Here is a 22,321-nt window from a genome sequence, read left to right as displayed (position 1 = left end):
CGGGGACCGGTTTCTGGCATTTCAGCCTCTTCGGCCCGGCTTGCTTGAAACCTGATGGAGCAGTGAGAAAGGGACTCATGTCTGAGTATACCCTGCCACACCTATAGTGGCCAAAATCGATTTACAAAAGGGGGTGGTGATGAACAGAGTGTCTGAATTGAGCAGACCACTCTTACCCAGTCCAAAGATCAGGGCTTGATCCATCACCGTTATTTATCTCACTGCCCCATCCCAGCTCAGAACCTGGCTATATGCAAATCAGTCTGTCCCTGGCCCAGTGCATCATGGGAACAGGGCAGACTAAACTACCAAGCCAATTCTTTACCAGAAAGGAGACAAGCTACCGGGGACCGGTTTCTGGCATTTCAGCCTCTTCGGCCCGGCTTGCTTGAATCCTGATGGAGCAGTGAGAAAGGGACTCATGTCTGAGTATACCCTGCCACACCTATAGTGGCCAAAATCGATTTACAAAAGGGGGTGGTGATGAACAGAGTGTCTGAATTGAGCAGACCACTCTTACCCAGTCCAAAGATCAGGGCTTGATCCATCACCGTTATTTATCTCACTGCCCCATCCCAGCTCAGAACCTGGCTATATGCAAATCAGTCTGTCCCTGGCCCAGTGCATCATGGGAACAGGGCAGACTAAACTACCAAGCCAATTCTTTACCAGAAAGGAGACAAGCTACCGGGGACCGGTTTCTGGCATTTCAGCCTCTTCGGCCCGGCTTGCTTGAATCAGATGTGAGTCCCTTGCTCATTGCACCATCAGGATTCAAGCAAACCGGGCCGAAGACGGCTGTAATGCCAGAAACCGGTCCCCGGGAGCTTGTTTCCTTCCCAGTGTAAGAATTGGCTTTTGTAGTTTGGTTTGCCCTGTTGCCATCATGCACTGGGACAGGAACAGACTAATTTGCATACAGCCAGGTTCTGAAACTGGGATGGTGCAGTGAGCTAAAAAACGGTGTTGGATCTAGCCCTGATCTCTTGACTGGGTGAGAGCTTTCTGCTTAATTCAGAGACTCTGTCCCTCACCACCCCTTGTTGTAAATATTTTTGTCCACCCTAAGCGTGGAAGGGTATTCTCAGATGTGAGACCCTTGCTCATTGCACCATCAGGATTCAAGCAAACCGGGCCGAAGACGGCTGTAATGCCAGAAACCGGTCCCCGGGAGCTTGTTTCCTTCCCAGTGTAAGAATTGGCTTTTGTAGTTTGGTTTGCCCTGTTGCCATCATGCACTGGGACAGGAACAGACTAATTTGCATACAGCCAGGTTCTGAAACTGGGATGGTGCAGTGAGCTAAAAAACGGTGTTGGATCTAGCCCTGATCTCTTGACTGGGTGAGAGCTTTCTGCTTAATTCAGAGACTCTGTCCCTCACCACCCCTTGTTGTAAATATTTTTGTCCACCCTAAGCGTGGAAGGGTATTCTCAGATGTGAGACCCTTGCTCATTGCACCATCAGGATTCAAGCAAACCGGGCCGAAGACGGCTGTAATGCCAGAAACCGGTCCCCGGGAGCTTGTTTCCTTCCCAGTGTAAGAATTGGCTTTTGTAGTTTGGTTTGCCCTGTTGCCATCATGCACTGGGACAGGAACAGACTAATTTGCATACAGCCAGGTTCTGAAACTGGGATGGTGCAGTGAGCTAAAAAACGGTGTTGGATCTAGCCCTGATCTCTTGACTGGGTGAGAGCTTTCTGCTTAATTCAGAGACTCTGTCCCTCACCACCCCTTGTTGTAAATATTTTTGTCCACCCTAAGCGTGGAAGGGTATTCTCAGATGTGAGACCCTTGCTCATTGCACCATCAGGATTCAAGCAAACCGGGCCGAAGACGGCTGTAATGCCAGAAACCGGTCCCCGGGAGCTTGTTTCCTTCCCAGTGTAAGAATTGGCTTTTGTAGTTTGGTTTGCCCTCTTGCCATCATGCACTGGGACAGGAACAGACTAATTTGCATACAGCCAGGTTCTGAAACTGGGATGGTGCAGTGAGCTAAAAAACGGTGTTGGATCTAGCCCTGATCTCTTGACTGGGTGAGAGCTTTCTGCTTAATTCAGAGACTCTGTCCCTCACCACCCCTTGTTGTAAATATTTTTGTCCACCCTAAGCGTGGAAGGGTATTCTCAGATGTGAGACCCTTGCTCATTGCACCATCAAGATTCAAGCAAACCGGGCCGAAGACGGCTGTAATGCCAGAAACCGGTCCCCGGGAGCTTGTTTCCTTCCCAGTGTAAGAATTGGCTTTTGTAGTTTGGTTTGCCCTGTTGCCATCATGCACTGGGACAGGAACAGACTAATTTGCATACAGCCAGGTTCTGAAACTGGGATGGTGCAGTGAGCTAAAAAACGGTGTTGGATCTAGCCCTGATCTCTTGACTGGGTGAGAGCTTTCTGCTTAATTCAGAGACTCTGTCCCTCACCACCCCTTGTTGCTCTAATCATTGAGCCACACTTCTCCACAGAGAAGTAGAGAAAGATTTGGAATAACCACTTGTTATTCTAGTAAATGGCATGTCTACGAAAGACAAAAAAATTGTGGATGAAAGTAAAGTGAAGAAACCTATATTATATCTTAAAGATAATAATGTGTTCTACAAAGATGGAGATGTTTTCTATCATGAAAGTTGCATGGACGAAGAAATGTTGCCTTTAAGTGGACAGCCTGGAATAATGGATCGAAAAATTCATCAGAAAAAATATATGATCTTTACAGTATCCATCCACTACATTCAAAATAGGCTATTGACGATGCCATTGAACTGTATCAGATGAAACGAGATAAAATAACTCCAATGAGTGTCTGGAGAAAAACTTAGAGATTCAATATTTTCCTCAACTATTTTGAACTGCATTAGGCAAACAGTATGAAGACTGCCTTGTGCAAATACCTGCTGCAGAGTTCAAGTGAACAGGATTATATTCTGAGTACCATAGATTTCATAATCCATATGTATTCCATCTGTTGTTTTAAATAAGTTGCTCCTTCTCAATAATCTTTAGAAAAAAAGAAAATGTATAAAACTGTTAGAAACACCTTGAAACATCAGTACTTTTAACAAACAATTCAAAAGTGCCCCAAAACATCCTCCAAGCAGTAGGAACACCGTTTTTTTACTAACCCTGAATTTCATCTGCACTCCTCTGGGGTTAATTTGTGCCTACTTACAAGGGCCTCCTTTATAGAGGGATACCTCAACATATTCCCCTTCTCTAGAGCCAGTACATTGTCCCTCCCATCACCACAAATATGACTCCAAAAGCACTTCTGCAATCCTCCTCAGATATCATCTTTAACTCTACAGCTAATTTGTATGCCAGTAATAACCTGTCTATATCAACCTCCTTCTTAAAGTCAGGCACCTAATCTCTGAATATATGAACTCATTCTTCTGCACTGGACACAGTAGGGGGTCTCCCACCATTCTTGCTAGACTCTAACAGCGATTTGGCCTTTAACCCCTCCAATGCTCATGACGAGCTGAGCTCGTCATGAGCCATGGCGCTCCGGTGCTCATGATGAGCTCAGCTTGTCATGGCCCGTGGAACGCTCAGGTGCGGGGAGAATTCCCCCGCTGTGCTGAGCGTTCCATGGGAGGCAATACACCTGTGACGAGCTGAGCTCGTCAAGAGCACAGGAGCGCCGTAGCTCATGATGAGCTCTGCTCGTCATGAGCATGTGGGCGCTGTGCGCGCCCCCCAGCACAGCGGGGGATTATCCTCCGCAGCGAAGGGGTTAAGTGCACCTCCATGAGACTTCAGTCAGCAAACCCTTTTCTCCTCCAAAGCTTCCTTAGTCTCACCTTTCTTCTCCTCTGCACCTGGCTGGTCCAGCTGCAGCCGCAGGTCGCATTAATCCTGTCTGTCCTCAGGGTAGTGGGTTTGGGAAGAGACTTCTGCCTGCCCCATATCCAACAGAGAAGACTTTCTCTAGGGGATCACCTCTCTCCTCTGGAGACTTTACCCACTCATTTCTCTACTCCTCTCCCTCCTTCTGAAATCCACTACCCATTGGGGCCGTGCTTCTGAGGTCAACTACAATCAGGGTACTTCCTTTTCAAGAGTGCTGAAGTAGTCCTCCACAAACTCTTCTTGTGGTGCAGATTGCATTCTTATGATCCCCCCCAGGATCTACGGACAAACTAGTACTCAAACATGAGTAAATGGGTGGTAAATGGTCTTATGGCTGTGTGAGTCAGTGTGGCAGTCACTGTCTGGCTATATGTATGAGCATGTGCAAATTGCATACTATTAAATTACATGCTATAAGCAAACACCCACCTCTTATTTCAAAAGCATTTAGTCATACTAGCATAATAAAAGAATATATATGCAGTATATCAATTCCTCTTTTTCCTTTCCTGTTCACTGTAATTTTAGTTCAAATTTTCCTCTAATCAACAATTTTTCCTTCTAGTATACTGTCTAGAAGCTACATATTTTCTTTCACATTACATACACTCTCTAATTTGTTCTAAATATATTTTTATATACTGCAACCTAATTAACAGACCTGTAAACGCTCTTTGCTGTTCTCTCAGTTTTATTTTTATGTCTGGTAACATCTGTTTTCACACAAAATCTCTAGTCAGAACTCCTGAGTATCCTCTCTCAGTAGATAGGCAAGTAAAGTGGCTACCCCTCACCATGTGCTCTTACTTATGCTGCTCTAATTAACAAATCACAGGCTTTCTTTCAACTTTCTTTTTTGTTATACCACTTCTAAATGGTCACTATTTCTTTAACCCTTTCCATGTTTACTGTGAAGACGCCAGATTTGACTGGCTCTTTCATGAATACGTGGATTCACCATGTAATTTCTCTGCGATATTTGCATATATACACAAGGGCAATGCTGAGCCTCGTGACGGCTCTGTGGATCTCACGAGTGACAATGAAAACATTTTTGGGCATTTTACTGTCCATTGTTCATGCTTTCATTTATAACATATATAAGTGGTGTGGTCAGGAAAGCTCTCATCTGGCCCCTTAAATTAGTATGCAAGCAACTTTTCAGCTCCAGGGACCATTACCTGAGATATAAAGTTGTGAGCTCAACTTTTCTCTCAGGTTGCGGCCAGCCAATCAGGACTTTGCTTTGGCACGTGGAGCCACAGATTCACCGCAGCTCGATCCAGGGATGGTCTGTGTCCCTAGACATACACATTTATTTTTCAGTTAATCTCCCTAAAGCTACTGAATGGATTTACACTAAATAACAAAAAGCATGCTTTCTTGAACAAGCGATAGCTTTCCACCAAATTTGGTGTAATTCCGTTCAGCGATTTCGGCTGTAGTCATATAAGAAACTGCATGCAGAAAACGCGTTTTGGGACCCCCCCTTTTTCCCCAAAAATTTCAACACAACAGCTGAACTGAGTGGCAAACTGGCTTGGGAAATTTCGACAAACAGCACCAAAGTTATTGGCAAAATAACAAATGCTTCACCTATGGGAACTAGGTCCTAACTATATCTATCTACTGCTGACCTCTGGTGTGTGTGTGTGTGTGTATAATATATATATATATATATATATATATATATATATATATATATTCAATTAAAAAACCATAGGTTATAGACCATATATAGTTAGGAATTAGCATTTACAAAACCTTGAAAATTCAATGAAAAAACCATAGGTTATAGACCATATATAGTTTTTTCAGTGAATTTCAAAGGTTTGTTTAATTCAATTACCTAACTATATTGTCCCTGTAACCCTTGGGTTTTTCAGTCAATTTCTAAGGTTTCTTAAATGATTATTCCTAATTATGCCCCTGTAACCTTTGTTCTTTTCTATGTTTTTTAAGCAGTAGTCGCTTTTTCACGAGTGATGGAGAAAGGGGGCGGCCCTAGGAATCCCGCTCTGTGGCTCAAGGAGTGGAGCTGCTCCTTTCTTGTATTAGGGCCAGCCCCAGGGAGGTGGCAGACCCCGGGGCAAAGAATAGCCCAGAAGGGGGGCCACATCCCATTTAAAAAAATTGAATTTGCACCGGGTGTTGGTGGTCCCAGGGACCCGGGGGTTCGTAAGACCACAAGATTACAAAATTAAAGAGACCCTGGAGCATGGGGGAGTCCACAAGACCACCCCGATTTCTTTTGCATTAGCACCGGGAAGATGAAGGTCCCCTATGACTCAAGCCCTCATCACACACTGCTAATTACCCCATATATTACATCACTCATGACATCTTCCATGACATCATTGATAATATCACTGCAACACCTGTCATAGTTACATTAGGGCATGAGTTATAGTTACTTGAGATAACTATATATATATATATATTACCTACTGGCGGTCGCCAGTAGGTATATATAGTTAGGATTTTTTTCCTATGACCATGTCATGAATGATGTAATATGTGACTATTTAGGAGGGACAAGGGCACCCAAGGCGCAATAAGCTAAGGACCATGGGTAGGTACTATATTGTAAAGAACAAGGGTCCTTAGAGCAAACAACAGATGAATCTTTAAGAGTGCCCTCAGTAGTAAGGTCCGAAGAACGATGCTCTCGGTATCCTGGTCTGGTAATACAGTATGCAAGGCCTCAATGGGGATTCTTGCTGGCACTGGGAATCTGCGCAGATTCCCGGTGCCAGCAAGAATCCCCATTGAGGCCTTGCATACTGTATTACCAGACCAGGGCACTCTTAAAGATTCATTATGGTTCCTTGCTTCCAAGCAAATTTAAATTATTAATACAAGAGACCTTTCCCAACTGAGTGCTACACAATTGTGATATATTTGCGGATGTGTAACTTCAAGGCAATTACCCTCTGTCCCGAGGATGAACCTTTATTAAGTATGGTTCGAAACGTCGTCGACAAAATTACACTAAATGCATAAATTGTTCTATACTTTTCTCTTGCATATGTGTATATTTTAGATTGTCTGGTTTATGTTTTATTCTACTCAGATGTCCTGTTATTGCCTGTTAATTTGTATGTTGTATGTCTTCTTAGTGTGTTAGCCAGACACCGGCCGGTGTCCCGCTTCTATCACACTCAGTGTTCTATTGGTTTATAATGACCTTTATATCAGGGAAATAAAACTGTCCGGCTGGACATTTCCCCTAACAATATATTTCCATTTGGTATATATTTATTTTTTCTCTTCATCTGTTGTTTGCTCTAAGGACCCTTGTTCTTTACAATATAGTACCTACCCATGGTCCTTAGCTTATTGCGCCTTGGGTGCCCTTGTCCCTCCTAAATAGTCACATATTACATCATTCATGACATGGTCATAGGAAAAAAATCCTAACTATATATACCTACTGGCGACCGCCAGTAGGTAATATATATATATATATATATATATATATAGTTATCTCAAGTAACTATAACTCATGCCCTAATGTAACTATGACAGGTGTTGCAGTGATATTATCAATGATGTCATGGAAGATGTCATGAGTGATGTAATATATGGGGTAATTAGCAGTGTGTGATGAGGGCTTGAGTCATAGGGGACCTTCATCTTCCCGGTGCTAATGCAAAAGAAATCGGGGTGGTCTTGTGGACTCCCCCATGCTCCAGGGTCTCTTTAATTTTGTAATCTTGTGGTTTTACGAACCCCCGGGTCCCTGGGACCACCAACACCCGGTGCAAATTCAATTTTTTTAAATGGGATGTGGCCCCCCTTCTGGGCTATTCTTTGCCCCGGGGTCTGCCACCTCCCTGGGGCTGGCCCTAATACAAGAAAGGAGCAGCTCCACTCCTTGAGCCACACAGCGGGATTCCTAGGGCCGCCCCCTTTCTCCATCACTCGTGAAAAAGCGACTACTGCTTAAAAAACATAGAAAAGAACAAAGGTTACAGGGACATAATTAGGAATAATCATTTAAGAAACCTTAGAAATTGACTGAAAAACCCAAAGGTTACAGGGACAATATAGTTAGGTAATTGAATTAAACAAACCTTTGAAATTCACTGAAAAAAACAAAGGTTATGGCGATGTTATAGTTAGGATCAGTTTTCACCCGTACAAAACTAGTGACATTCAGCCATTATAGTTAGTGAGAGAGATATAACTTGTGCCCTACAATGCAATGCTTATGAAGTCACATATTACATCACTCATGACATTGTCAGTGACATCACAGATGACATCACTGATGACATCATCTACAGAATCTCTGATGTACCCACTCACAATCCCATATAACCTTTCATACACCCACTCCAACTCCCACACTACCGTTCGCAAACCCATTCACACACCCATACCAGCACTTACACAACCACTCACTGATTCACAGATCAACACACACATCTATTCACTCAGCCATACAGCCACTCATACACCCACTCACTCACCAATAATGGCCATTGACATATCCACTCATACACATGTACAGCCACTCAAACACTGAATCATTCCCCCTTAGATCTACTCACACACCTACTCACTCACCCATACAGTCAATCACACAGCCACTTACTCACCTGTACAGTTACACACACTCACTCATACAGATAATAACACGTACTCACTCATCTATAGAGTCACTGATATATGCACACACTCACCCATACAGACACTCTCACATTCACTCACTAACCCATATAGTCACTCATACACACATCACTCCTCTATAATGCCTTTCACATACCCATTTATTCATACATATACCACTGACACATGCACTCATCAACACTGCCATACCCACACTCATTCACCCACACAGCCTCTCATGCATGCACTCACTAACCCATGCAGTCACTGGCTCATCCACTCACTCATCTGTACAGGCAGTCACACACCTCCTCACCCTCCCATACAGACATCCATAGAGGTGCTCAGAGAGCCAATCACTCACCCATACAGAAACTCACATACCCACTCAAACACCCTTACTGCCACTTAGAGACCAACTGACAGACAGATGCAGACATGCACACAACCAGTCACTCACCCATGCATTCACTGAGACACCTAATCACTCACTTGTACTGTCAGTCACGTACCCACTGAATTATCCAAACAGGTACTCACATACCTACTGATTCACCAATAAACATTGGTATATACATTTAACATACATAAACTTTTTTAAAACACTCAGTCACTGGATGATGTCCTCAGTGATGTCATTTGAGATGTCATCTGTGATGCCACTGACCATGTCATGAGTGAGTGATGTAATATATGAGGTCATAAAGAGTGCATTGCGGGGGCGCAAGTTATAGTTAGCTAACTATAACTTAGCTTACCTAACTATAACTGCTGTATCTCTCTGGTTTTGTACAAGAGAAATGCCAGCCTAACTATAACGTCCATGTAACCTTTGATTTTTCAATGAATTTCCAAGGTTTGTTCAAAGCTATTTCCTAACTATAAAGTCCCTGTAACCTTTGTTTTTTCAGTGAATTTCTACGGTTTTTTGGTCGAGCTTACAGATCTTGCGCTGTTGAGATCTCTTGTATGTAGTTGTGGGGCTGACTCCTCCTCTGCTTTTGGATTGGCTTTTGTGTGTGTATTTTTAAAATCGTGCCATGCAATTGCATGGCTAATGGTGGGTTCATGTCCCACCTTTTTTCAAAAGATCACTCCCACAGAGTATTGCTGCGGGAGAGAGCAGGGGCGCGCAGGGTGATAGCTCTTCTCTGTATGTGTAAGTATTTGTCTGGCAGGCATAGTGGTGAATTCAAACTACAGACTTTGGATAGACTTAATTATGTTCTACCCCGTTTAGCCAGCTTTTAATTTGATCTTTGTACTTGCTTGTCTTTTCTTTAACTTTAATTTACATTACAGCGCCTACTTAAATTACGCATCGCACAAGTAATCTCCGTGTGTCTTTACTCCAGCCCCCTCACACAACACTGGTTGCCCGCCCCCCCACCCTACTGAGATCACTGCTTTTTTAAATTTAAATGTGAACAATCATATAAGGTGGGCACAGGGGTGATTAAGTAATTTGACCACATTCACATGGTTGCTGAGCGACACTGAGGCTCGAACACTGATCCCCAGGTCTGGAGTCGTCAGCTCTAATGTGACCCCTCTTTGTAGGAGGGGGCAGAATTGAGGTTTGCTCTGTAAGCTTGTTTCAAATTCTAGGCAAATAATTTCCAGCTGACGTGCATTACACTGCCGATCGACCATGCCAGCTTACACCATCCCCGCATCTTTGGTGGGGTGAGAAGTCACTTATTTGATAATGGACCAGATATTTGCCCCCTCATTCCACCTACGGACAGTGTTAGACCGGCTTCGGCAGCAGGAAAGCGAATGTAGATGAGTCCTCTGTGAGGGGAGGTTAGTCCAGGGGGATGGGGCAACTCGGCTCACACAGGGCAGCAGTCACCTCTTTCTGTCACCCTTATCTGCCCATTGTCACCTTCAACTTAACTACATTTGGAAAGCTGAAAAGTGTAAGTACATGTCCAGTCCTAAAACCAGCTTGGGAAAGGCGGAGACCGTGAACGAGTCAAGAGGAGACAGTTTGGGCAGGGGTTTGTAGCTTCAGCTATGTTTGTTGTAGCGAATGCTATTGTCACAGTCTGAATAGTTATTTATGTGTATGATATGCAGGGCTTTAAGTGGGATTGAAAAACTGGGCGGTCTCTCTAAGGGGTATGGCCAATTTAATTAAGGACGCCGCTTAAAAACACATACGCTGAAAATCTGTGCTTAGCATATTGTGCCACCCGACTGGTATTTTGCTGCTTCTGTCATTGCACCAAGATATAACAAGTAGCATTACACCTAGAACAAGCCAGGACTATTGGCTTTGTCAATGGTTTTTAGTAGCCTATAATAAATAAGCACCAACTACGGCTTTGTTGTATATGACACTGAAAATACTTCAGTTTTGACATGATGAGACTATGAAAAAATTAGTAGGAGTCTCTTTGAAGTTACACCCAAGGAAGTGAAGAGTGGTACTGCTGCAGAGTTCAGATTTGTTATCTCACCCTGAGGGTGAGGGCAAAATGGAGAGCCAGATAGGGACCCCTCTCAGCACCTGCTTTTTTGAACTGCCTGTGCTGAGCACCGGCAAGACCCGGTCCACTTAAAACCCTGATGAAAAGGATGGGTAGCCAAACGTTAGGATGGGGAGTAAATGCCAGAGCTGTCGACTTTAGAACCGGGTAACTCGTTTCAAGTCTCGGTGTCCGCTCAACATTCTTTGCTTCTGGGCAAATCTTTTAATCTCTCCCGTGTGTATCAAAAATTAATGGGCACCCTGTGTAAAGTAACTGGTGCTCATGTAAAGCATTCCAGTACCTTCGGGTCGAGTTCATGCTATATAAAACTGCAAAAAACAGAAAACATTTACTGCACTATTTCTAGGAGTACAGACAGGATAACTTTTGTAAGCAAGTCCAAAGTAATTTGATGATCATCCAGCTAATTTACAAAGAAGCGACTAGAATTATGTGGCATTGAAAACCAACTAATGCAGCAAGAATCACTAAATCAAATGAAAAGAAAATCCACACTTTGCAGCACAAGGTGGAAAATGGGGTATATTGATCTTTATTTGGAGAGAACAACTGCAGAATGGCTAATTTCAAGTGCACTCTTACCTCAAGGGGCAGCCTGGCCCCTTGTCCCCTTGAACAATTGACTGGCGGTGGTAGCGATGGCGAATAGTCACAGCTCTCTCAGGAAGGTGGCCAATGGGAGTTACACAACTGCATGAGAAAGACTGAAAGTTAGATGGGCAAACATTGTCATAAATTTAACTCAGAAAAAACTGCCGTTATCCTATTCAGTCTCCCCAAGATGTGCGGCGAGCCCAGCCCTGCCAGCCTGACTTCAGCTGCAAGGTGAATACATAAAATTAAATGATAATAACGAACGTTGGGGCATATTATGAAGGGGGTTTATCTTCCTATTACCTAGCTGTCGCTAACACCAGTTAGCGACAGCTAGTAGGAGATAGCGACCATCTTGGGCCCCAATTTGCATGTCAGTGATATTTATCACTAATGACATGCAAAGTGGGCATGCCAAGATGTTAGCAACTGGAAACAGTCGCTAACATCGCTATCTCCTATTATCAACTTTTGGAGATATTCGCGCTAAGCGCGAATATCTCCAAAAGCTAACACCTGCCCTGAGCAGTTCTTAGCCATGTTATCCAATGGGAGGTGGATAACATGGCTAAGAGCATTAGCTCGGAAATGCCTGAATATCGCTGACTTTTCAGCGATATTCATGCATTGCGGCCGATTTTTATCGCATTTGCGATAAACCTTGGTAATACCAAGGTTTATTTGCGATAAAAATCGCCGCAGCTCTGCGGTAACTTTTTGTCTCTAACCAAGCAATAGCGATAATTATCGCTATTGCTTGGTAATAGGCCCCTTTATTATCATTTTACTTTTTTTATTCAACTTGCAGCTGGAGCAGTGGGGAAACTCTCCTCAGAGGAGCTGCCACTGGCAACTGCGCGGCCACTTTTCCCTTCTTCAACAAGATTAAGATTCTGGGGATGTAAGCCAAGCCGGCATTCACATTTCTTACAGGTAACTGACTCAACACACAACAACTGCTTCTGGCAAATCTTAAATGTATCCGAATCGTGCTTGCACCAACACGTGTGTTTTGAAAGGGAAAAATGTTGGTTTAATCAAATTTTTTCTTCTAAGAATTAATTTGGAAAACAATTGTACACAAAAGCTTCTTTAAATGATTACTTACACAGAGTTTGTTTAAACATGTGTGCTGGGAGTCTACTGAGCCATCGTATTAGCAGTGGCACGTATGCACCGTTTAAAGCCCTCATTTGAAGTTTGGTGACATATAGATGCCAGATGGCTGCAGTGGCAATATATGGCTGAAACATGGCGCCAGATTCATTGTGTCAAGCTGTTATCACTTATGTGAGTCCTTCAGGTTGGCTTAAAATGTCTCAATCTCTTTGCGCCTTGCAGGATTTTCTCCAACAATCTTCAACAATCTCCAGCACTTTAAAAACAAGCATTTGTAATACAATAATTTACGAGACTTTGAGCTATTAGCATTGTGAATGACAATGCCTTTTTTTTCAGTGTTTTGAAAACCATCACATAAATAAAAGGCATTGTCATTTACAGTGCCAATAGCTCAAACTCTGGTAAATGCAAGACCTATTGCATTGCAAATGCTTGTTTAACTAATAACTGTGTTTGCAGAGTGGTGGAGAAAGGGGGATGGGCCTCCGACCAGCTCTCAGGAATCCCCCTGTGTAGGACTTACAGCAGGAGGGCTCCTTGGCCCCTAAGATCCCTGAGGACTAAATTGGACTTCATCCCACAACCAGTAGTGCAACTTGAGTGGAGCCCCGTTAACAGAGTGGTGGAGAAAGGGGGGTGGCCTCCAAAGACCTCTTTACTTCTTAGCAATCTCACTGTGTGGGACTTACTGGAGGCAATAGGAGGGGTAGTTGGCCCTCAAGGACGTCCTCGGAGGCCAATTACTTCTCCTGTTACCTCCAGTATGTCCCACACAGCAGGATTGCTAACAGGTTGTTGGATGCCACACCCCCTTTTTCCACCACAGTGCAAATGTGGCTCCTGGTGCACTACTAGTAGGAGAATGAAGTTCCCTTGGCTCCAGAGGTTCCTTGGGGGCCAACTACCCCTCTTTTTAACTACAGTAAATTCCAAACAATGGGTTTGCTGAGATATGCTCAGTGGCCTCCCCCCCTTTCTCCACCATTTTGTAAATACATCTCCTGGCACTCTAATAGTTGGGGGATGAAGTCCTCTTGGCTCTTGAGTGAACTTGGGAGCCAACTAACCCTCTTGCCACCTCCAGTAAGACCCATACAGCTGCATTGCTGAGAGGTTGCCAGAGGCCATGCCCCCTTTCTACACCACTCTGCAAACGGGCATTCATGGTGCCCTACTGGTTGGGGGAAATAGTACACTTTAGTCCTGAGGCCATCAGTAGTAAAGTGGAATTAATTTCCCAACCAGAAGCATTTGCACAGTGGTAGAGAAATGGGGTGTGGCCTTCAAGTCCTCACATCACTCCCTGTCTGGGACTTACTGGAGGTAAGAAGAGGGCTTGTTGGCCCTCAAAGACCCTCAGCCTTCAAAGGGATTTCATTCCCCAACCACCACTGTGCCAGGAGGTGCGTTTGTAGAGTGGTGGTGTAGGGGGTGTGGCCTCCGCGACTTGCCCGTTTTTAATTTTTTTATTGAACATTTCTTTTTTTAGGGAAGGGGCAGAGTAGCTCCCCTTCCCTCTGCCGATTTCGGCCCTGGGGATCATATCACCCTAGGGCCAGTCATTTATTTATTTTTAATGGGGTGGGAGGCCACACAAGATCCTTTCCCCATCCCACAGGGCTGACCTTTTCTGTTTTTTTTTTCTCAAAAAGGTAGGTGGACCACGTGGCCCTCCTCCTGAGGCCAATTTCAGCACTGTGGATCCCATCCCAGGCCCAAACCTTCATAATTCTTTTTTAAATGGAGAGGGGCCAGCGCCACCCCCAAGCCATAGCAAACTGCAATGTCCCAGGAGGTGGGTACTTTCTTGGGGTGTGACGGTCCCCAGGTCCATCCACAACTCCATGGGGGGGGGGGGGGGGCTGCGTGGCCCTCCTCCAAAAAAGATTAAGCTCCGGGGAGGTGTTGGTGTCCGGGGCTGAGGGGGCGCGCCGCGGTCCCATATGCAAATAAATATATGTTGAGAATGCCTACAGTACATCAAGGATGGTCATCGTTATGTCAAAGATAGACAAGATATTATTAAACATGACCACAAAATGTCATAGATGGGCCATTCCAATGCAAAAAATGGCCAGATTGTTATGAAGAAGAATGCCAACTACATATCAAGAATGTTTCTGTATTGCATCAGAGATAGAAAGAATGCCACTATGAATGCTCTCATGATATTAAGTATGTCACCATTAGACCAGGGTGATCTCTACCACCCTTATCATTATATTCTGACCATACCAGGACCACACGAACTCTCATACCTACAAGGCTCTCCCTCCAACATATAAATTCATGAAGTCACTCCAGTTCATCCTTACGCACGCTTTCACAAACAAAGCAAGCACAAAGGCAATTATGTATACACAGGCCCTCCTATCTTACATGACAAAGCCCAGTGGCACTGCTGGTGGTCCTTCCCTGGGTTTACAGAGGTTCTGGAGCAGGGGAAACAGCATAGCAGGAAGGGCGTGCAGAAACTGTCAAGATTGACAACTTCCATTTTTCCAACCCAGATTCTAGCCTTATCTGCCAATCAACAGATTAGGCAGGACTCATGGTAAGTATTTACCAGAGCAAGACCGATGCTTTCACTACCTCTTACTCAAATAAAGCTGCATGCTGTGTTTTGCATGCTCAATGCATTAAGAGCAGAAGCAATCAGAGCAAGTCTCGAAGAGCGAGATGCATGCAATATTGTTAGGGTCTCACATACAATATATTACATATAAAGAACCTGAATTAAACTCATTGAAATAGTTAGTGGTTACTGTGAAAGAATGGATCTGGCCGTCCTGCACCTAGATTGGGTACCCCAAATACAGAACAGGTACGGTTCTGACCCCTTCCACCTACATGCAATAGCTGTGTGCGTGTTCACTTGTGTATTGGTGTGTGTGTGTTGGACAAATTCAATTGAAACACTCTTCCTGGTGTTTTTATTGAACTGAAATAGATGAACAAATAAAGAAGAGGCCACATTATTGGATGCATTGCTTCAGTAGTGGAGCTTTCTATTGCATTCATTAATGAGAGCGCGATGGAAAGCCCTATCGTTCTCCAAGCGCAGGGCCAAGGGTTGCTAACTCTGAATTTAAGACCAAACACAACAGTGTGATGGATGACCAAACCAAAACAAGAATGCGAAACCTATGTTAAGGGGAAATGCGTATTCCAAGTTGGAAGTGGAGCCTAATAAGTGGTACTCATACAATTACTTATGTGTAATTTATTTTTTTATTTTATGTTGCCTCTTCATTTGCTTTGCCTCATTTTTTATTGTTTTGTTTCCTCTTTTCATCAATTTGCTTTACCATACCAGCAATGCAATATATTTCCCTTTTGTTAGCTGCCCTTATACATTTTTCTTGCATCATTACTGATTATAGATTTCAGTGCATTTCCTTCCTTTTTTTGGGAGGGGGGTCTTGTGGTCATTTGACTCATTCTAGTTTTTGTGCAACAAACAGCAGCAAAATAGACATGATGAAAACATTTGCTAGCAGCGTACATTTTCAGTGTGAGATGTCCTTCCCTAGATTTATGGAATTCCAAAATCAAATTCAGTAACAGAAGCACCTGAGTTTTGCAGCAGTAAATGTATAAATCCTACTCAAGCTGTGACTTAATTAAGTAACATGTTTTGTGATGATGCACTAACTGTTCTAAAAAAACTCTGCTGCGATTTGATAAAAGGACATTTGATAAGAGCATTGCGAATATTCATAAATTGACACACTAATTAAACAAAACATAAATTGCAAACAAATAGCAAGTTAAATGATTGAAATTCAACAGAAAATAGAACATTGTCTCCCATTAATAAACAGGAGCACCTAGGTCTCTCCACCAGCTTGTATATAATTTGTTATCAATTGCCCACCAGCTAGTATATCATTTGCTATTAACTGAATCTGTATCTACTGAGTTTGCACGCAAAAGGGCACCATCTCCTTGTGTGGGAAACGGCTGGATGTAGTAGGGCAGTCAAAAGAGAAAATGATAACTCTGGCTACATCAAGCTATAGAAGCCAACCGGGTGGCAATTCTAGAGGTGTACATAACACTGAGCAAAAAGAAATTGAAAGTCACTTACGATGTATGTACACGGCTGCCCTGCACGTTGTTGCCCATTGGATTAAGGATAGGTGAGACCAAACAGGGATCTCCTAAAATATTTTTGGACACATCACACTTTCTCTACACTAAGATTGACATCTGAGCAGTTTGGATACCCTCCCAGTGCACAAACTAATTTCTTACTTAATGTTAGGGGATCTATCATGCTCCTTTAAGACTCCATCTTTGCTGCAGACCAACATGTCCTACAATACTTTTCCATGGATGCTCTAGAGAGAATCTGAGTGAATGTAGCACTTAGCATTGAAAAGTAGAGGATTAGTCGCTGATTTGGCTGTAAGGTGAAAATCTTAAAAGAGCAGCAAAAAAAAAATTATAACATTGTGTGTCTCTTGTATTTGTAGATAACCAAGCTGAAAATTGACAGCAACCCCTTTGCAAAAGGATTCCGCGACTCCTCCAGACTCACTGATATCGAGAGGTAATGGGAACCTTGTGTTTACTTTCTGAGGAGATAAGATAAAGAGGGGATGCTTATAGGGAACATATCAGCACAGTCCCGGAGAAGTTGTGGTTATTAATGTTATCTGTTTGTATATAGTAGTCGGCTCCCCTTCCTTTGGCCTCTGCCTCCACTCCTCAACAAAAATATGCCAAGGATGTTCAGTTGGTAAACTGCCCTTCTGCAGAAAGACAAACTTTGGGAAGAGATTTGTTAGGAGCCTTGGCAGCTGCTGCACGTTTTATAAATATAGTCATACAGATTCCGGAAAATAGACCAAAGTGCAAAGTTATTTACAGTAATATGGAGCTAATGAGCAAAATAAGGTAGTAAGTAACGTAAATGTATCAGGTATACTCACCCACAAAAAACTTGCAACGCTCCCCTTTCCATGAAAAAATATATTTTTATCTGTGGTCCTGATCTATTGTCCTAAAAGTGTTTAATAAAAGGCACCAACTTGACTTAGCAATATGAGTATTAATCCACGGTTGAAGAGGGGTATGTACATTGCTTTCTATGTCTCTTCCAGCTTTGTCTGCGTCAGATTGTAATAATGCGCCTTCATTAAATTTGATAATGTCAACCTGAATCATTCAATATACTACTAGTTGCCTTTCTAGCTTCTGTAATAGAACGCAATATTGTTGTTAGCCACAGACTCTTTGCAAGGTGCTCATGCCGTTTTGCTCATAGTCACATTTTGAAAGTGTCTTTCAACAATAGAGTTTTAAGTGTGGAAGAGGGTAGCCAGTGACAGTTTATGGGAAACATATATTTTTTAACATCAAACTCTTATTAATGAATGAAGCTAAGTGTAGTTCTTTAAATATCACTGATAAAACAAGATGAAAATGAAAGCAGCATGCACCTTCATGATGAGAATTAGGGCCCTATTTTGATGTTGGTCGGTAAGCCTCCTCTGACCGACATCTTCGGTTTCACTTTTGACTGCTGCATTAATATGCCAGCGTTTAAAAGTGAAACTGGCCGGTCATTCTGGCTGGATTCTGATGAGTTCAAGGAGCCATGGGCCAGTCAGAGGCCCCACCACAATCTCTGGGGTTGGCATTTCCACTGTGGGAATTACGATGTCCATTTCTGATAGGCTTTCCATGTCGGGCTTTTTGACATGGAAAGCCTGTTGGAAAGTGACTTTGGGAGCTCCATAGCCTCTGGTTGGGGGCCAAGGGGGGAACCTATGGTGTCCCCCTGTTAATTCCTGCATCGTGTGGCAGGCACCTTGGGGTGCCTGTCACGCCGTGCAGGGATTAACAGAATCTCCCATTTCTCCATGGGAGGTTGTGCTAAGGCCGGTTTATGGTCGCAGTACAAGCTCCCATAGAGAAATAGGAGTATGCAACCTCACTATGTGCAGTCGCATTGTAATGGCGGTGTCAGGGCAGCTGACCGGAGGTTGGTCAGTCCCGAGACTGCAGCACATCCACCCGACATCGTAATCAGGCCCTTAATGTTCATTGTATATACATAACATAATTTAAAAGTCACTAACAATATAGATAATTGAAATTATAACTTTATGTTTAAATTTAACATTGGTATGAAAGAGTTTGAAGACATTACATTTAAATTAGACTCAGCCTTGCATAGACTCGCACAGCAAATTAGTGGCAATGTAATGTTTCCCTCATTTGGAGAAGTGGTGAACTATAGGCTGAGCTACATGAACCATGAGCATGTATGAAATAGGTTCTGCATTTACATTTCCGGTGGCGAGTGGTAGGGGCAGATTCTAAAACAAATATTTTTTTATAGGAAAACATGTAAACATATTAAACGCTATATGATGCTGCATGCTCAGAAATATAAGCAAATGTGAACGACTTGAAGAATAATATTATGAACGCTTTTTAAGAGATTGCTGTGAGCGAAAGATGCTATAACTACAGAGTTTCATGATGAAAGGGTGGGACAAGTTGCAAAAACAGTTTTTGAATCACGTCTTGTTGTACAAATAATATATCCTTTGATATCTTCACCTGATTAAAGAATAGATCGATTTTACATGTAGTCAAACTAAACTGGTAAGTGTAGAGCACATTTGAGGCTCTACATCAACATATGAGGCTCCACATCCCCATTTCATTTCCAGATGCACGGGACAGATTGGGCTATAACTGTCAAAGCCCACTTAAACCTCAGAAGCACCAGAAACCATCTTTGTCCCTCTATCCTCAGGCCACTCATATTGTTTACTATGGTGTGGCAGAGAACCTGGCAGAAAGCCTTTCAGCTCTATGCTACTTGGTTGAAATACTAAAGTCAACAGTGGTCAAACATCATCCTTTGACCTCGTGTTTATTTACACTGGCATATTATACCTTAGTGTAACTCACTAACCCTTTGGTTTTTTAACTTACCAGGGGTACCACACAAATAAATAACCCACTAGTGGAAATCCCTAGGTAATTTTATCCACCTCCGCACGCACCTCACCACCACTTCTCACTGGATCCACCCCACACACCCACACTCACCTGACAGCTTTTCTCTGAAAAGATCTCCGAAAAAGAGATCCTTCATGGGCCCGTCGGGCATTGCAGCACCGGCCCGACGAGGAGCAACAAAAGCCCGATGATGAAGCATCATCCTTCGGGGTGTGTGAGGGCAAGTAGGACGCAAGGCTTGGTCCTCCCCTTCGGGATTGGATCCTTGATACTGGGGATGAACCTCTGCCTCTCTCCCGTTTTCACCCCCCTTTGTTCTACCTCTCCTCTATTCTAGGCTTTACCTCCTCTTTCAGACTGGGTGACATACAGCACCCTACACCAGGAACAGTGTCCCTTATGATTTAGCAAACGTCATCCTCACCATCTGACAGATCATGAAATGAAATATATCAAATGGGTGTCATGACCTCAATCCAAGTCCATAAACATTGGGTGCTAGACAACAAATTTGAAGAAATCAACACTAGGGGGCCTATTAGGATGGCGGGCGGACCTGCGCCCGTCCGCCACCCCAGAGGAGGAGGGACCGTCCGCAGGGGCTGCGGCGGTCCCTCCGTGCTAATTAGGATGTGACCACCACCCTGGCGGTCACATCCTGTATGTTAACATTGCTGCGGGTGCTGCTTGAAGCAGCACACGCCGCAATGTTAAAAAAATGCTTCTTAACTTTTGCATGCACGAAGCTGCAGGCACCGCGTGGTGCCTGCCGCTTCGTGCATGCAAAGGCAGGGGGGTACCATAGGTACCCCCATGTGCACCCCCCAACCCCCCTTCACCCATGGGGGCCCGCAACGGGCCCCCGAAGACAACACCGTATGCCTTTCCACGGCGGAAATGCCGCAGTGGAAAGGCATATGACCGCAGCTATCCTAATATGGCTGGCGGTGTCTGATAGACACAGCCAGTCATGTTAGAGCCTTTCCAGCGCGGTCGAAAGGCGACCGCGGCGGAAAAGCGGCGGACGGAAAATAGATCCCCCAGCCATCCTAATCTGGCGGGGGGTCTTTTTCCAGTCCGCAGTGGATAATCCGCATCTTCCGGGCCGGCGGTGGCTTCCGCCGGCCCGGAGGATGCAGATTATCCGCAATCATAATCGGCCCCTAAGTTTAGGATTTCAAGGAACATCTATTGCACCAATCCCACCAAAAAGAACATGGCTTTGAAGCAGTACCATCATTTGACTACCGAAATTCTCAGTGCTACAACACACTATCCAAAAACCATTGGCAAAGTCAGTAGGTCTCCTGTTTGTAGCCAACTGGCTTTGCCAATGTTTTTTTAGTCACACTGTGCAGCAAAGCTAAAGTAAAAAAAAAATTAAAGCCTGTGCTTTGGCCACCTGCGTCACTTTGTAAGCACATGCACCACTTATGCACATACCTACAAGATGACGCAGGAGCTTTTTTTCTTATTGTAATGACCAGTGGTGGCTGGCACAGAACGGAGGTGGGGGAAAGGGAACAGGATATATTTTTTTAAACCACTTACCTCCTTGCAGCCGCCTCCGTCTCTTCTCCGTCGTTGCTGACATGTCCCGGAAGCACACAAGCTCCCCTAAGCCAATCACAATGCTGCAATGCAATGTTGCGATTGGTCTGAGCACCATGGATCAGCGCTCAGACGGGGATGGGAGCCTGTTCATGTTCTCCACCCATGCTGTGAACTACAGCCCGGTGGAGAACATGCTAAGTGCGCATGACTGTTTGGCCAGCCCAAGACGGTCAGCCAAGCAGTAATTGCACTTAGTGTGCATGTGCCACCAGCCCCGCCTGCCCTAACCCAGCCCTGATTCAACAAAAAATAAAATTATGATAATGTTATCATTTTATTTTACCCTTATCCACTGCTCTGGGAGCAGTGGGGTGATGCTCCTCTGCCTTAGTGGAGGAGCCACCCCTGGTAGTGGTTAAATGCTGAAAAGCATTTTATACTGGGCAGGTGGGGGAAACAGAAGCAACGCAGGAGAGGGTCAGGGTAACGCTGAAACAACACAGGAGGCAACGCAAAAGTAACAGGGGAGGGCTGTGTCAAAAGCAACACAAGGTTGGTGGAAGCAACACAGAGGGCAGGTGGAGAAGTAATGAGGAGCACACAGGTGAACGCAGGAGGGACAAGGGCAGGGAAAAGGACTCTGGCAAACAAGAGCAACATGGAGTGCAGGGGAAGAGAAGTACACAGGGGAGATGGCTTGAAAACACACAAAAGAAAAAAAAGTACTGCTTGAAAAGCAAGCAGTGAAAGCCGTGGTGCCAGCCAATCAGAGAGATTGTAAACAACCAATGCTCCATGCTAGGGATAAACGCAATATTGACCAGCTGGAACATGATTTAGAACCAGGGAAATGAGAGAGACAAGAAAACCAGCCAATATTAAACAATGGGCAGGCTCCAAGCCAATATATATTCTTGGTGAGCCTCAATATGACTCTCAACAGGCAGCACAAGCGGTGACTAGTAGACGTGACTTCAAAAGGACCGTAATGTCAGAGGTGAGCATGCATCGATCAGCACCAGTGTAGGTCAAATTAAACCACATGAAAAGTGAGGTGCAATTTCATGCATGCACCAATCCAAGAAGATGAAAAGAGAACCTATC

The 22,321-nt window shown here is 44.1% G+C and overlaps 1 protein-coding gene across 2 annotated transcripts in view; it reads left to right on the top strand.

Moving 5' to 3' along the window:
* Positions 1-22,321, top strand: part of TBX20 (T-box transcription factor 20) — a 129,943-nt gene that overhangs the window by 71,540 nt on the left and 36,082 nt on the right. For both annotated transcript variants that reach the window (XM_086964818.1, XM_086964816.1), the window contains exon 6: positions 17,158-17,234. In XM_086964818.1, the coding sequence (XP_086820944.1) occupies positions 17,158-17,234 (77 nt within the window). The remainder of the gene's footprint in view (positions 1-17,157; positions 17,235-22,321) is intronic.

The sequence above is a fragment of the Lissotriton vulgaris genome, chromosome 4_1 (genome assembly GCF_964263255.1).
Source record: "Lissotriton vulgaris chromosome 4_1, aLisVul1.2, whole genome shotgun sequence".
NCBI lineage: Eukaryota > Metazoa > Chordata > Amphibia > Caudata > Salamandridae > Lissotriton > Lissotriton vulgaris.
This window is presented reverse-complemented; position numbering and strand designations above follow the sequence as displayed.